This window comes from Scyliorhinus torazame, chromosome 15 (assembly GCF_047496885.1).
Source record: "Scyliorhinus torazame isolate Kashiwa2021f chromosome 15, sScyTor2.1, whole genome shotgun sequence".
NCBI classification, from domain to species: domain Eukaryota; kingdom Metazoa; phylum Chordata; class Chondrichthyes; order Carcharhiniformes; family Scyliorhinidae; genus Scyliorhinus; species Scyliorhinus torazame.
Genome location: NC_092721.1, coordinates 184,136,263 through 184,153,587, shown reverse-complemented (window position 1 = coordinate 184,153,587; position 17,325 = coordinate 184,136,263). Strand labels below are relative to the sequence as shown.

Genomic DNA, 17,325 nt, shown 5'->3' with positions numbered 1-17,325 from the left:
ACTGAGTTTATCCAACTTCTCCTCCTAGCTAGTGCCCTCCATACCAGGTAACATCCTGGTAAACCACTTCTGTAGCCTCTCCAAAGCCTCCACATCCTTCTGGTAGTGTGGCACTATATTCTAAGTGTGGCCTAACTAAGGTTCTATACAGCTGCAGCATGACTTGCCAATTTTTATACTCAAAATTTGTGAAAATGTGGGATTGTTAATACATCAGGAAAGGAATGAAAGAAGAAGGAAAGAAATTGAAAGGGCAGAGCATAAATAATATATAACGTACTTCAAAGTTATTTCTGGGAAAATGTTTTATGTACATCATTATTGTTAAGGTTACAACTGCAGCCATTGGTTGTGTGACTGCTAGATAGAGCAAAGTAAAATGACCACAAACCACAAATGAATGCTACAAGGCATGAAAATTAAACATTTTAGTGAGAACTTTACATATGTCGAAACTGGAAACAGTGACAGTTACGTAGGTGAAGAACCAGTTATGTTCACCAGTCTGGTTCAAGTCATTGGCAAAATTGAAGCATTCATAGTTTGCCATGAAATGTACTGCGCACTATATAATTTTACCCCTATTTCATGGTGTCTTCTCTGTAAATTCAAAATGTGAAGTGTTACGTTTCCCAGCACGAACACCAAATCTACAGAAGAGTCTACAGCAAAGCAGCAGTTAATGGAATCGTTGACAATAAAGCAAATAGGATAACCAATTGTTCTAAAGAGTTGTTTGAATTGCAGATTGAGAACACACAGTAAATGTTACATGTCCTTTCAGCACACACACATAAATATTGCAATTGAGGGGCAGCTCCACTTGTCCAGGTAATTAATTACTTTCAATGGATCTTAGACACCTCACCATTTTGAAAGATAGAGGATTAGTTTGAGGTGCAGAAGAATTCTGAATTGCAAGTGTCTTGATCATAATGTTGCTGATTGCCAACTTGTCTTCTTCTTAGGCATGCAGTCTATTCCCCTGCAAACTTTAACGAATGAGAATCCTTCAGCACCAAGCCTTGGTACCATTCCACAATCTCGCTTCCTACTCATCATGATAAACATGTTGACTCTTCAGCATGGAGCCAACAGTCTCGGCCTTCTGTTAAACTCCGGTCTGCTCGCATTGACTCAGACAGTTCTGCGACTAATAGGTCAGTGAAAAGTAAATGCTCCAAGATGAAATCTCAGATTCAAGAAGGTTAATTCTATTTTTTACGAACAAAAATGATCTTCCATACTTTTCCCTATCCTTGTGAGTTATGTAAATGAAGAGTGTTGGCTTGTGTTTGAACTTATTGCTCAATGACATGCAAGCTGTAAGATATTCTTAGGACAGTTGGAGTAGGGTAATCAAAATAGTTCAAGTCAGAAATTTTAAAATACTGTTTTGAAATCGAGTAATTTAAAGTTGTTTCTGCAGTTAATTTCTAAATTTTAAGTGGATGTATAAGGGCAACCGTACTCAAAAGGAATGTGCATTTTTGATCAAATGATCCCCCCCCTCCCCCCATCCCCATCACCCCATTTTCAATCTACTATGCGTCTACTATTCTGCTCTGCATCTTCAGGTTTTCCTCATTATCTAGAGTGAACATGTTTCCTTTACTGTCTCAAACGTTTCTAACCTGCTCTTTATTACTAATCATCAAAACAGTTTTTCAAACTTTTTCCAACAGCCTGCGTCATGTCCACCTTAGAGCCTCTTTTACCCTAGAAAAATCCAATTTACCCCTTCTTACTTTTAACTGCAGCCACCACCCTCCACCCACCCACCCCGTCCACCTCCATGAGCATAGCTAATGGTTAGTTGTTAGTCAGCTGATTATTGATGATGGTGCTTGGGGGTCTTCATGAGCAGCTTATAGCCATGGAAAAGAATGAAACCAAGGTTGGAACAATCCCACTCAATTTATAAAAAAAAAAAAAGCCATGTGAAAGTGGATGAAGTGGTCATAGGGGATTTACTTGCAGTGTTACAGATTGGGATGAAACCAAATGAGACAAATGTCATGGGTTGAACCATAAGAGGAGTTAAGTTTGTCGCTGTGGAGAGGTCTAGGAGGCAGGTGAAAGATAAGTGCGACATAGTGACAGTCTCTTTGCTTGGTGACTTTGATGAGGTCAATCTTTGTGCTCGGGGCAGGGTGGCAGCTAGACTTGTGGAACTTGACCAGGGAATGGTGGAAGAAGTGGGCACAGATCTAAGTGGGGTTTTAAACATACCATCTCATAGTGTTTGGTTTTCTTTTTTTTATTATGATTCAAGGCTGATATTGAGCTCTTTCGCCTTGGCCTACAAAATATCTTTTTCTTTCCTTCTGGCAATTTGGACAAAACGTGGGCTCCATTGTTCTGAAAATTAAACCAAGTTTTGCCACAATTTCACTTTGTTTCGCTTCTACATGGGAAATAGATGATGATCCGTTTTAAGAAAAAAGGATTTGGGACGCTGAATTTCTGTGAAAATTAACGTGTTCTCTCGAGATTTATTAGCAGGCTTAGTTTACTTCTAACCTGCTCCAACGAGCTGCAATTTTGCGAAAATAAGACTTGAGACCTTTGTAAATATTATTGTAACCCCTTAAAGTTTAAAACTTGTTTCCCGATTTTTCAGAAAATTTTCCAAATAATTTTTCGTTACCTTCTGGCTTTGTTCAAATTCTAAAGCAGCCAGATGTTCATCCGTAACTATATTTGGATGCTATGCATTTTATACCAATAATTTTTTTTCTCTAGTATGCAGTGATTGTCTGGGTTAACGATTCTCTTCTTACGATTAGTATCGCTTTCCCTTGCTATATATAAAGTACCAGGAATAATAAATTATGCCGTCCAAAAATGACCTCAATACCAGTTTATAATTCAAAGAAGCGATTTGTACTTTCAGGAACAGGACCGTCCATATCAAAATTGGAAAGAAACAGATTTAAAGGTGGGGCTGTGTTGTGCGCATGCGGTAAGTGTGCACCGTAGGAATTATGGAAACATTTGGATAAAGAGATGTACGGTGCTTTCTGTTTCCATACTTGTATGTAAATTTTCAACATTTATTTTTGTGTAAAATCCTATGCAAATCCTTGTCACTGATCTTGGAACAGAGTGATACAATTGGGAACTTTATTTTCTCTCTCCAGAACTGTTAGTTAAAAAAACCTAAAGAGGTGAGAAAAGGTGCAAACCACTTGGCCCCTCGAGCCTACTCTGCCATTCAATACACTGTACTTCAGCGCCACCTTCCCACACGATCCACAAACCTCTTGATTCCTTTAGTATCCAAAATCTGTTAATTCCCTGACTTGAATATACTCGATGAACTAGCATCCACAATTCTCTGGAGCATAGATTTTCCAAATAATTTTTTGAATGAAGAAAAGTATTCTCTTCTCAGTCCTCAGTTGCTGATCCTTATTCAAAGAATGTGATCCCTAGTTCGACACTCCCCAGCCAGGAGGAGCACCTTCCGATCATGTCCCTTAAGAATTTTATGTTCCAATTTGATTACCTCCCATTCTTCTAAACTCCAGGAAAATAGGCCTAGTCTACTCAATCTCTTCTCACAGGATAACTTCCTCATCCCAGAAATTGGTCTGGTGAATCATTCATTCCTTCAAAAGCAAGTACACGCTTAATAAGAGCAAATTACTGTGGATGCTGAAATCTCTAACGAAAGAGAAAATGCTGGTAAATCTCAGCAGGTCTGACAACATCTGTAGGGAGAGAAAAGAGCTAACATTTTGAGTCCAATGGTCCTTTGTCAAAGCTCAAGTGCACCCTTTCTTAGGTAAGGAGACCAAAAGTGAACAACACTCCAGCTTCACCAAGTCCCTATACAAGTGTAGCAACATGTCTTTATGCTTATATTCCAAATTTATTGCAATAAAGGTCAACTTTCCATTTTCTTTCCTAATTGCTGTACCTGCAGCTTAACTTTTATAACGAGACTCCCTCTGAATACTAATGTTTCCCAATCTACCGGCATTTAAAAAGAATTTTGCTTTTATATTTTCCTATCATCTCACATTTTTTGACATTATATTCAATGTGCCACATTCACAACCTGTTTAAATCCCTTGACAGCATCTTTGTATTTACCTCAGTTTACTCTTCCAACTAGCTTTATTACCAGCAAATTTGGATACATTATAGTTGCCCCCCCCTTATCAAAGTCATTGATAATGATTGTAACTAGCTGAGACCCAAGACTGATTTTTGCAGTGCCCACAGCACTGCCTCTCAACCCGAAAATGTCCTGTTCTTTCACATTCTTTTGTTTTTTTTGTCCGTTAATCAATCCTAAATCTATGCTAATATTTTATCCCAATCCCATGAACCCTAATTTTGTGCAATAATCTCTTGTGCAGAAACTTGTTGTATGAAAATCCCAATGCATTATATCAATTGGTCCCCCTTATCTATCCTATTAGTTATAACCTCAAAAAGGACTAAAAAAAAAAACTCAAACAGATTCATCAAACATGATTTTCCTTTCATAAACCTGGGATGGCTCTGCTTAGTCATACTATGATTTCCTAAGTGCCTTATTATCACTTCCCTAATAATGGGTTTGAGCATTTTCCCTAGCCTTGATTCAGATCAACTGACACTGATTCAGGCAAACTGGCCTATAGCACTCTGTTTTCTCTCTCCCTGCTTTCTGGACTAATGTATTCACTTTTTTGACCATCCAATCCACGGGGACAGTTCTAGAATCTAGGGAATTTGATAAGCATCAAAATCAATGAATCCTCTATTCTGTTGCTGCCTTTTCTAAAAAGATAAGATGTAGGCCATCAGGTTGAGGGAATTTGTCACTGTTAGCCCAATTAATTTCTCCAGTACAAATTCTTTACCAATAATCTTAAATTCCTTGTTTTCGTTCGAACCTTGGTTCCCCACTACTTCCAGAATATTTTGTGTCATGTAACATGAAGACAGATGCAAAATATTCATTTGGTGTCTGCTATTTCCTTATTCCCCATTATAATTTCTCCTGTCTGCCTCTAAGTGGCCCGCATTTACTTTCACTAATCCCTTTTTGTGTATAGAAGCTTTTACAATCTGTATTTATGTCTCTTGTTAGTTTACTCTCGTATTCCAGTCTCTATCAATTTCTTGGCCTTGCTTTGCTGAATTTTTCTTTTTGGCAACATGAAAAGCCCGTTCCATTAACCTTAAACTATCTTGTTTGCCTTGGTTGGGCCATCTTTCCTGTGGTGTTTTATTCCTTAGGGGAATGTCTGTTCATTGTGAATTATGGATTATTTAAGTGTTAACCATTGCCTAATTAACATCATCTTGGCCAACTCACCCCTCATACCTGCATAGTTAAGTGGGTTTATCTTCTGTACTGATACCTTTGAGATTCACTTTCACATAGTGTACCATACTGTCCTCCTGTAACACCTCTCCTTAATTCTTCAGATCTGTAGGCCTGCATTTGCTTAGATGCACTATTATGTAGTATTGCCAAATGTAGCGAGAGCATCTCCAGTAGTGATTTCACTTCCTGCCTCTACTGGCGGGGAGCAATTTGGAGGTTAAAGGGACATGATGCGTGGCGTGAGATAGAGTATGAGCCGTACATTTTTTTGCAAGTGGAGGATAGGTAGCTGACGAGAAGAACATCAGAAAGCTGGTAAATTAAAAGAAAAAAGTATGTATGAAGATTTATTTGCGGAAGGCCTGATAGTAGAAAGTAAGCAATTTTTTTTTTTGTTTCTGAGTTGCTAGTGAGTGGAGATTCATCTCTGAATTAAGCAGGACTCCCACGCGGCATAAACTCTAGCACTGTGTGGCATAGTAGCTGAGTAGGAGTCAGTAGCAGGGGGGCAGAGCTTTTAATAAAGACCAAAGTAGGACCACACCTTGAGTATGGGAGCAGTTTTGGTCTCCTAGTTTGAGGAAGGACATCCTTGCTATTGAGGGTGTCCAGCGAAGTTTCACCAGGCTAATTTCTGGGGTGGCAGGATCGACAGGGCTTGTACTCACTGGAGTTTAGGAGAATGAGAGAGGATCTCATAGAAACATAAAATCCTGATGGGACTGGACAGGCTAGATGCGGCAAGAATGTTCCTGATAAGGGTCACAGTCTAAGAATAAGGGGTAAGCCATTCAGGACTAAGATGAGGAAGAACTTATTCTCTCAGAGAGGTGTGAACTTGTGGATTTCTCTACTACAGAAAGCTGTAGGGGACAGTTCGTTGGATATATTCAAGAGGGTTGGATATATTCAAGGTTTGGCCCTTGCGGCTAAAACGATCAAGGAGTATGGAGAGAAAGCAGGAGTGGCCGAATGGCCTACTCCTGAACCTATTTTCTATGTTTAATGGCTTGAATCTTCCCAATGGAGGTGATTGGGTATCGGCCAAACAGTTGACAGCACAAACTCAGAAAAATGGTCGAAGGTGGTGATAGAGGATGAAGGGAAAAACATGGCTGGAAATGTTCTTGTGTAAGTTAAAATGGAATTAAGCAGTCTTACAGTCACTTGGAGCTGATTGAGAGGAGAGAAGTTTTTACATAGAACATACAGTGCAGAAGGAGGCCATTCGGCCCATCGAGTTTGCACCGACCTACTTAAGTCCTCACTTCCACCCATAACCCAATAACCCCTCCTAAACGTTTTTTGGATACTAAAGGCAATTTATCATGGCCAATCCACCTAACCTGCACATCTTTGGACTGGAAGGAAACCGGAGCACCCGGAGGAAACCCATGCAGACAGGGGGAGAACATGCAGACTCCGCACAGACAGTGACCCAGCGGGGAATCGAACCTGGTACCCTGGTGCTGTGAAGCCACAGTGCTATCCACTGTTCTACCGTGCTGCCCACAGTTGGAAAAGAATATATTGTGGTCTACCACGTTGAAGGCTGTAAGAAGGGATGGGAGGGATATGGTGGCCTAGTTATCGTCACAGGTTGTTCACAAATTTGCTTAGGACTGTATTGTGAGGGTCAGAAATTCAATAGTAAAATTTAAGCTGTCAGCTGATGGAGGATTGGGCAGAGCTGGAACAACATTGAAGGACTGGACACAACTGGTTAGTTAGAAATGTGCCTGTTGATGGAAAGGTCAGTGGAGATGAAGAATGTTTTGTTTTGAAAGGAGACCTGGTGATGATGGTTTTGGAAAGAAGAGGGATGATGCTTGAGGAGAGGAAATCTTTTATAACTAACATTTTAAGTTCTGGAACGGAAGATAGGTAATTAGATATTTAATGGAATAAAGATGAGGGAGCAGAAAGTATGTTTCATGGGCAACAGGAGCTTAGAAGAGAGCGTGGAACGTGATGATTCAGATTAGAGTGGGAAGAGGATTGGAGACAGAAGCGGTGAAAGAAGCTACACTGAAGGTTTTGATGACAAAGAAGATCCAGGAGGCATTTGGTAATGGAGAAAATATTCCTGGAGTTATCTATGCCAAAAGCATAGTCTAAGAGTGTTACTTCCACAACGACGGTAGGGCCATTAGAAGTCAAATGGTATGTTGGCCTTTATCACCAGAGGATTTGAGTATTGGAGCTAAGATGTCATATTGCAGTTATGTAGAGTCTTGGTGAGAGAACATCTTGAGAATTGCATGCAGCTTCCTTATCTAAGGAAAGATATACTTACCTTGGAAGAAGTGCAGCGAAGGTTCACCTGTCTGATTTATGGGATGGTGGGATTCATGGGATGGTGGGATTGTCCTACGAGGAGTGATTAAGAGACTAGACCTTTATTCCCTGTAGTTTAGAAAAATGAGAAGTGGTCTCGTTCAAACATAGAAAACTCTTGCAGAGCCCGACAATGTGGATGGAGGAAGGATGTGTCCCCTGGCTGGTGGGGTTGAGAACCAGGGGACATAGTCTCAGAATGAGGAGCAGGCCATTTAAGACTAAGATGAGGAGGAATTGCTTCAGAGGGTGCTGAATCTTTGGAATTCTCTTCCTGAGATGGCTGTGGAGGCGCAGTCATTGGGCTTGTTCACGACTGAGATAATAGATTTCTACATATTAAGATATATTAAGAAGAGGCATGGAGAGTGTGCAGGAAAATGGCATTGAAGTAGAAGATCAGCCCTGATCTCACTGAATGGCAAAGCAGGCTCAAAGGGCTGAATGGCTGACTCTAGTTCCTATTTCTTATGTTCTTTATTAAAACTGGGTACAGTTGAGCCGTATCTGGCAATGAAATGACTCAGCCAGTTAGTTGGCATCTCTACTCAAGTTATGTCCTTTGGACTTGAAGGAGCAAAGCAGGGGGAACGGCCTAGATGGGAAACAGTGAAGATTTTGCTGAGAGACAAGGGTGTCTAAAGTAGAGGTGAAGTAATGGTTGAACAAGTCTACAACGTCAGAGGTATTGTGGTGAATGGATGGTGCGAAGAAAGGATCTTTTCTGAAAGGATATGAGGAAATGGTCTGAATAACCTTGTCAGTGATTGGGCTACAGTGTCAGGGAGGTCATGATGGTGATGAGGAAATGGGAATGGGCCATAAGTAGACTTCAGAGAAATGTAGACGGGTGATAAATCTTTGAGGTGAAAAGGTGGCCTTGCTGAGGTGATGATTGACGATGGCTTGGGTATGGAGTCCCTTGATAGACAAGCTAGGGAGGGAAGATGATAAGATATCTGAGAGAGAGATTGATTTTAAAAGAGAAAAGGATGGAAGATGATAAGATGCTGTGAAAGTAAGGAGTCGCCAAAATGCTAGTTGGAAATGAAGGGCATGGTGTTACTGCAGTGGATTGGGCATACAATTGGTGGAAAGTACAATCTGGCTGAGAGACTTGGGTGTGGGAATGGCATCATTTGTAGTTTTTTTTAAAATTCAGAGTAGCCAATTAAGGAGCACTTTTAGCGTGGCCAATCTACCTAACCTGCACATCTTCTGGGTTGTGGGGGTGACACCTGGGCAGATATGGGGAGAATGTGCAAACTCCACACGGACAGTGACACCTGGGTCCTCAGCAACATGAGGCAGCAGTGCTAACCACCACGCCACCGTGCCGCCCATCATTTGTAGTTGTGATCCATGCCAGGAGATCAGTATGATCATCTACAATAAGTTTGTTTTCCGTGGATAATTAAAATATTTATTTTAAAATAAATGATTTGGTGCTCACTATGTGAGAAGAACCTATTTAGAATAGGTTATGATTGTTGGCGAGCTAAATTTTCATGCATTGCAAGGAAAGGTGGCATCTCTGAAGGGCTCTCTTTTAATAATATTGACTCACTTGCACTGTAGTTCTTTCGGTCAAGATGCTTCTGATGACATCAAAAACCACTTTTGTAATTCATTACCAAATACTTAACTTGGTAGATTGCAAGAGAAAAAAGAATTTGATTCCATTTTTCTTATATCCTTTGAATTGCACACTGTTTGTACACAGCTCATGATGTAATAGGAGTTCAGCAGCTGACCTTTAAACCTTACTAAAGGCCCCATTTGTTTTTGCCCCACATACTAATAAAATGCCATCAAGCCATGCATACAAAGTGTTCTCCACTTTCCATTGCCAGTTGCACAGTAGCCCCTAAACAAAGGTTGTTGTTTAAATAACTTAGCATATTGTTCTAAGAATGCAATGCACGCTATTTTTGGTCATTTGTTCAGTCTCTTCTAGAAATGAATAGACCATTGATTCACGAGGCACTGATTCTTTCAAGACTTATTTCCTTGTGGCTGAGTGATAGGCTGCTTTTGAATTCTCATGGACTGGACTGCCCTCACTCGTCCCATTGTCAGAGCAATGCTCAGTTGGTATTTCAAACAGTGCTGTTTCAAACATGTATACATGACTCTTTTGCACATTTAGCAGTGAGGTTAAGGGTCTGGTGCTTTTGAAAATGTGTCTTTCTTTTGCATACTCCGTGTTCATTTTGGATCTGGATCCTCAACTTTGAGTTTGTTTTGTATATTAAAACCTTCAGTTAATCAACTTCCATATTGGAAGTTCCATCCATGCCAATTTCAAATCTTGTGCATCTTGTCTCTGGGTATTTCCAGCATAAGCCACCAAATCCACCCACGTCGACCACTTGCATTCTTAATTTTCTAAATTATACGGCTAAGTACAGGTTTTTGAATAATTGAAACACTGTAGTGCTGCTGCAAGAAAATATGGTTGCTAGGCCACCCATGCATTCCAGGTGAAATTCTAGATTCCTATATGCATCTAAAATACAAGATCATCAGTTCAGATAATGTGTAGCCAGCTTTTGGACTAGTAGGTTCTGTCTAGTAACCAGAACATGAAGTTGCACTTGTATTGCACCTTTAATGTAACAATTCTCCTGAGGTGCTTCACAGGAGCATTATCAAACAAAATTGACAGTGAGCCTGTAAGGATATATTCGGACAGGTGGGAGCTAGCTTTTAAAGCATGTTAAAGGAGGAGAGAGAGACAGAGGCTTAAGAGAGGGATTCCAAAGCCTCCAACCCAAATGCGCAGCTACCAACGGTGGAGTGATTGTAATTGAAGGAGCGCAGAGTTCTTGGAGGACTCTGTGGCTGGAGAAGGTGACTGAGATATGGAGGAGCGAGGCAGGGAAAGGATTTGAAAGCTAGGATGAGAATTTTTAAATTGAGGCATTGGTGGACCGGGAGCCAATTTTAGGTCGGCGAACATATCTTGCATGAAATTTGGTGCGAGTTAGGAAGTGGACAGCAAATATTTGGATGAGTTCAACTTTACATAGAACATAGAACATTACAGCGCAGTACAAGCCCTTCAGCCCTCGATGTTGCGCCGACCTGTGAAACCACTCTACCGAGGCTTAAAGTTGAGAGGCTGAGCAGAGGAATGTTGAAATAGTCAGATCGAATAGCATGGATGCGGTTTCCAACAACAGATGAGCTGAGGTAGGGGTAGAGACAGGTGATCTTACAAAGGTGGATGTCGGCGGTCTTGGCTTTGGAGCAGATATGTGCTCGTAAGCTCACCACTGTCATTAGAACATGAAACTTAACGAATTGCCTGCTTCAACCTCCATGATCAGAATGAGGGATGGAATTGGTGGAAGGGAACAGAGGTTGTGCTGGGACAGAAGAAAGGCATTAGGGCTCCATTTTGGTTCTCAGCTTGCCTCAGCACTCCGACTATCCATACCTGCATTTTATATTCATTTCAGTGAATTTGCAATTAGAAACAGAATTGACTGAGACCTGCTGTGGTGCCCCAACACTGCCAAGACTAGTTAAGCATTGAGTTTTCTATTGCTGTGTGCTTCAATGCCATACAACATGGTTTAGTTTATCATTTAGGAAAAGGTAGTGGAAACATGGAAAACTCTCCCAAAATGGCAGTGGAAATTTCAAAATTTTTGTTGTGTAAGGTTATTTTAAAAATTCTTTCTTGGGATGTGCGCGTCGCTGGCTGGGCGAGCATTTATTGCCCAACCCTAATTGCCCATGGGGGGTGGGGGCACTTAGAGTCAGCCATGGTGCTCTGGAGCTGGAGTCACATGTAGGCCAGATCGGGCAAGGTCAGCAGATTTCTTTCCCGAAAGGACATCAGTGAATCGGATGGGTTTTTACGACATTGGTTTCATGGTCATCATTAGAATTTTAGTTCCAGTTATTTATTCAAATTTGCCCATCTGCCATGGTGGGATTTGTACCTGGGTCCCCATAGTATTACTCTGTGTCCCTGGGTTACTAGTCCCGTGACAATACCACTTTGTCACCGCCTCCTATTAAACAATATAGAACAAAGGCAGGTAGCCATGATCTCATTGAATGGCAGAACAGATTTGAGAGCTGCATGATCTACTCCTGTCCCTATGAAAGTAGCTACCTTTCTTTCCTGATTAACTTTGGCCCAATGTGTACTTGGAGCTGCTGTGGATTTGGTTTTCCTTAATTTTTGGATATTTAGTTTATGTACAAACATCCCTATCTATCTTTGCATTGGTTTTGTGACTCTTTCACTGACCTGGTTTGTTTGGAGTTTTCACCTGAGCATCTGCAGCTAATCAGCGAAGATCTAGGGTGGGAATGCATCACAACCCAAAGGGGACCTTGAAACAGCTACAAGGAAATAAGTACTTTTAAAGAAAGAGCACCGGTGTTCCTTCGTGGTCTGCAATTAAATCATTTTAATAAGGAAAGTAAAGGATACTTAAAAAACAAGAAAGTATGTTTAAGATGTGATTTCTTGCTTCCTGGAAAATGTTGTTATGCTAATTTGCATCAAAACTGTTTTAAACCTGGCATTGCAACCATTTTCCTTCCTTTAGGCCCTTCTTCTGATAGTGGTGATGATGATATTGGTACATCTCTTCATGGAGCCTCAGCCACTGTTTTAGAGGAGGCGAGAAAGGAAACCACACCAGTTCCACTGCCTGTCTCTGGCCCAGAGCTTGCAGCAATGATGAAAATTGGCACTCGGGTGATGAGAGGTGTAGACTGGAAATGGGGAGATCAGGTACAGAGGCGAACTACAGTGGTCTATTCTAAAACTATTAGAAATGACGAGGGTGGAGTTTATCTGCCTTGGTCTATTTCATTTCAGCAGGGAAGAGTGGGGGGTAGAGAGGTTGAGACTATTTCTGGTTCAGCTATTGGTCCACGCTTTATATTGTTTTAATTGACTGAATAGCATAGTGGGACAGCATGCTGTCATTTTACTTCTGTGTGCAGTTCTACTGTCATTTATCCAATTTCGTTGGATAGAGCTCCTGAGCATTTAATAAAGTTTTTCCTTATTTTGTAATTACATTTTTACTCGTCCAGAAAGTTCTATAGAACTCTGCTTAGAATGTAGAGTGCCTGCGTTTCAAAAAGAAATTGGCAATCTGACTCAGAGAGGCTATTATACCATTGGCTGGTGTGGGGAATCGGCAGTTGGGAGAGAAGGGGGCTGTTGGTCATACGACTGGAGCAAAGAATATTCCTCTGAGGTTGGAATTTTAAACAATGATCTTTTTGGGGGTATTTTGTATTTTTTGTTTTCTAGAGCCCTCAGCTGTTGCTAGTATATTGTTAATTACTCCATATTCTGGATTAAATATTCTGGAGTACATTTCTGTACAAGAGGGCAGCATCAAGTGCAGCACGGTAGCATTGTGGATAGCACAATTGCTTCACAGCTCCAGGGTCCTAGGTTCGATTCCGGCTTGGGTCACTGTCTGTGCGGAGTCTGCACATCCTCTCCGTGTATGCGTGGGTTTCCTCCGGGTGCTCCGGTTTCCTCCCACAGTCCAAAGATGTGCAGGTTAGGTGGATTGGCCGTGATAAATTGCCCTTAGTGTCCAAAATTGCCCTTTGTGTTGGGTGGGGTTACTGGGTTATGGGGATATGGTGGAGGTGTTGACCTTGGGTAGGATGCTCTTTCCAAGAGCCGGTGCAGACTCGATGGGCCGAATGGCCTCCTTCTGCACTGTAAATTCTATGAAACCCCATTCCTTTTATAATCCGAAGCGCCTTTATTTAATCATTTTCCTCCTAAAGAAAACTTTCAGCTGCCAACTTTTTAGAATTAAAGATGAAATTTTTTTTTTAAACTAATGTTATAAATGCATTTGACTGGCCACAGAACTGTTACTGTAACACGGGCATTCTGTTCTGTTTTTAGCTTTGTAACTTTGCAACTTTCATTATAAATTCCTCATCAGGATGGACCGCCTCCAGGATTAGGTCGTGTGATTGGCGAATTGGGGGATGACGGCTGGATTAGGGTTCAGTGGGACACTGGTAGTACCAACTCCTATAGAATGGGAAAAGAAGGAAAGTATGATCTGAAACTAGCTGAACCACCCCCTTCTGCACAACCAGCTACAGAGGACTCTGACACTGAGGACGATTCTGGTAAGACATAAAATGCTCGATGAACTATTAACATTGAATTTCAATGGAAGTCTTCAGAAAAACAAGCTTGGTGTTTTATTTTATTGCGGGGGGTGGGGGGGGGGGGGGGGGGAGTGGGGGGGGAACATAGCTGTTTTTCAGACTAATCTCACTTGAGGTAACCTTGGCGTTTTTGTTTTTCATGTGCTTGCTGCAATATTTTTGAAGAATATTTAGCGTTTTGAATTGTACAGCGTTTTGTTTCAGCTCACTATAATGGGGAAACAAAAAATGTTGGATAAATCTCAGCTCGTTCTCTCTCCACAGATGCTGTCAGACCTGCTGAGATTGTCCAGCATTTTCTGTTTTTTGTTTCAGAAACCAGCATCCACAGTAATTTGTCATTCAGTTGAATGGCAGCAAAGCAGTTTGTCATACATTATTTTATAAATTTAGCGAAAATATGTCTTTCAACTTCTTTGCACTGTCTCATAATGGAAACAACTCTACCAATTGGGACTAATTCTGCGTATTCTTTAATTGTCTGTACACTGGGGCTTTCTTCACAATTTTTGCAAGGGTGAAAAAGAAAGGACACTGGAATTCAGAAAACTAATGATTCTAATTCTTGTGATGCTGTTTGCCTTCACAGAAGCAGAACCCATAGAGAAGAACACTCACCCAACTGTGATGCTGTTGATGGGGACCATTAACCTTCTGCAAACTTTGTCACTTTCGGCTGGGATTCACTCAGACCTAGTCCAGAATGAAGCTACCAAAACACTGTGTGGGCTATTGCGGATGCTGGTGGAGAGTGGGGCATCAGATAAAACAGGTAACACGATGAAAATTTCAAGTTAGTCCGTGACAGTGTTCTGGAGTGCAATTACTTCTCTGTTTATTGTTGATAGAGTGCAAAAACAATTATGTTCTCAATAGCAGCTTCATTGTATTGGGAGCTGCTTAATAAAATCCAGGCAGTTGATCACAGGAGGGATAGTACAGGTTTAGAATAAATCTGCTTTAAATCAAACATCATTTGCCTGTCATGAGCAGAATCCCGCAACAGATCAAAATTCACTTGAAGCAGCCAAGAATCATCTAGAACCAGTACTCTCAAAGGGCCTCTGCAAATTTGCAGAGACCAGGGGCTGGTTTAGTTTAGTGGGCTGGACAGCTGGTTTGTGATGCAGAACAAGGCCAGCAGTGTGCGTTCAATTCCCGTATCAGCTGAGAATTCTGAATTCTCCCTCCGTGTATCCGAACAGGGGCCTGAATGTGGCGACTGGGGTCTTTTCACAGTAACTTCATTGCAGTGTTAATGTAAGCCTACTTGTGACAATAAAAAAATTATTATCATGTTCCCAGCACCTACTTGGAGATCCTAAGTCCTCGTTCCAAACATTCATCATAAGGTCAGAGTGGGAATGTTCATTGATGACTGCACAATATTCAGTACCATCCACGACTCTGCAAACACTGAAGCAGCACATGCCCAGCAAGACCTGAAAAATATCCAGGCTTGGGCTGACAAATAGCAAGTAACATTCGCGCCATACAACTGCCAGGCAAACTCCCAACAAGAGAGCATCTCACTATGGTTCCTTGAAATTCAATGACGTTACCATTGCTGCCGCCCCCACTATCAACATCCTGGGGTTACCATTGACTAGACACTGAACTGGACTCCTATAAATACTGTGGGTACAATGTCAGATAAGAGGTTAGGGCCCTTGCGCTGAGAAAGTTACCTCCTGACTCCCCAAAGCCTGTCCATTATCTACACGCACATGTCAGGAATATGATGGGCTACTCTCCCCTTGATTGGATGAGTGCAGATCCAACAAGATTCAAGAACGCAACAGATAATGGAATGCAGTGACACAGTAATATAGACACTGGACTAGTAATCCAAAGACCCAGAGCAAGATCTGGGAACCCGGGTTCAAATCCCACTATGGCAGATGGTGAAATTTGGAATTACAAGTCTAATGGTGACCATGAAACATTTGCAAGGGCGAAGTCCAGAATTGGAAGGGAATCTACCATCCTTGCCAGGTCTGGTCTACATGTGACTCCGGATCCACAGCAATGTGGTTGACTTTCAAATTTCCTCTGAAATGGAGGAAAGTTAGGGGTGGGTAATAAATGCTGGCCAGCCAGCGACACTCACGTCAGGTAAAATGAGTTTTCAAAGAAACCATGCAGAACAAAGCAGACCTGCTTGATTGCTACTCCTTCCATAAACTTGCTCCACTACCAATGAGCTGTACCAGCAGTGTATACCATCTACAAGATGCACTGCAGAAACTCACCAAGGCTCCTCATGCAGCCCCTTCCAAACCCACGGCAACTGCCATCTAAAAGGACAAAAGCAGTAGACACTTGGGAACGCCACCACCTCTCAAAATCACTCACCATCTTGACTTCGAAATATAGCGCTGTTCCTTCGCTTTCGCTGGGTTATAACGCCCTCCTAATGTAGAAGCGGTTTCAATACCTGTGTATTGAGTCAGCTTCCACGTGGGGTTATTTCCTGTGGCTCAACTCAGTACAGAGAGGAACAAACCCGACAACCTGGACAAGATGGCTATTTAATCAAGCTTGTTACATGTACACGGAGAACAGGCTGGATATCTGCCAAGACCTGTTCTGCCGAACAAATACCAGAATACAGTACTTGTCCAAGGTTCAAAAATCAATAGCCCACCCCAGTTGGATGCGATCCAATCCCTGAAGTTGCTACATTTAAACTTATCCAATAGAATTGCAGGCAGTGTTTAAACTTTTTTTTTTTTTAATAAATATTTTATTGAAAATTTTTGGTCAACCAACACAGTACATTGTGCATCCTTTACACAATATTGTAACAGCACAAATAACAATGACCTATTTTATATAAGCAAAAAACAAAAAATGAATAAATATTAAATAACAAAAATGAAAACTAGCCCTAATTGGCAACTGCCTTGTCACAAGTTACACCCCCCCCGCCCCCCCCCCACCCCCAAATCCTGGGCTGCTGCTGCTGCCTTCTTTTTCCCCTTCCATCTATCTATCCGCAAGGTATTCGACGAACGGTTGCCACCGCCTGGTGAACCCTTGAGCCGACCCCCTTAGGACGAACTTAATCCGCTCTAGCTTTATAAACCCCGCCATGTCATTTATCCAGGTCTCCACCCCCGGGGGCTTGGCTTCCTTCCACATTAGCAATATCCTGCGCCGGGCTACTAGGGACGCAAAGGCCAAAACATCGGCCTCTCTCGCCTCCTGCACTCCCGGCTCTTGTGCTACCCCAAATATAGCCAACCCCCAGCTTGGTTCGACCCGGACCCCCACTACTTTTGAAAGCACCTTTGTCACCCCCATCCAAAACCCCCGTAGTGCCGGGCATGACCAAAACATATGGGTATGATTCGTTGGGCTTCTCGAGCACCTCGCACACCTATCCTCCACCCCAAAAAATTTACTGAGCCGCGCTCCAGTCATATGCGCCCTGTGTAATACCTTAAACTGAATCAGGCTTAGCCTGGCACACG

At 41.9% G+C, this 17,325-nt stretch overlaps 1 protein-coding gene across 13 annotated transcripts in view; it reads left to right on the top strand.

Annotated features, from left to right (window-relative positions):
• Positions 1–17,325, top strand: part of herc2 (HECT and RLD domain containing E3 ubiquitin protein ligase 2) — a 344,572-nt gene that overhangs the window by 162,233 nt on the left and 165,014 nt on the right. For 7 of the 13 annotated variants that reach the window (XM_072477227.1, XM_072477230.1, XM_072477231.1 and 4 more), the window contains exons 34-38: positions 969–1,160; positions 2,897–2,965; positions 12,238–12,425; positions 13,615–13,807; positions 14,439–14,621. In XM_072477227.1, coding sequence (XP_072333328.1) covers positions 969–1,160; positions 2,897–2,965; positions 12,238–12,425; positions 13,615–13,807; positions 14,439–14,621 — 825 coding nt within the window. The remainder of the gene's footprint in view (positions 1–968; positions 1,161–2,896; positions 2,966–12,237; positions 12,426–13,614; positions 13,808–14,438; positions 14,622–17,325) is intronic. The other 6 variants (XM_072477237.1, XM_072477236.1, XM_072477235.1 and 3 more) reach the window with 2 other exon arrangements.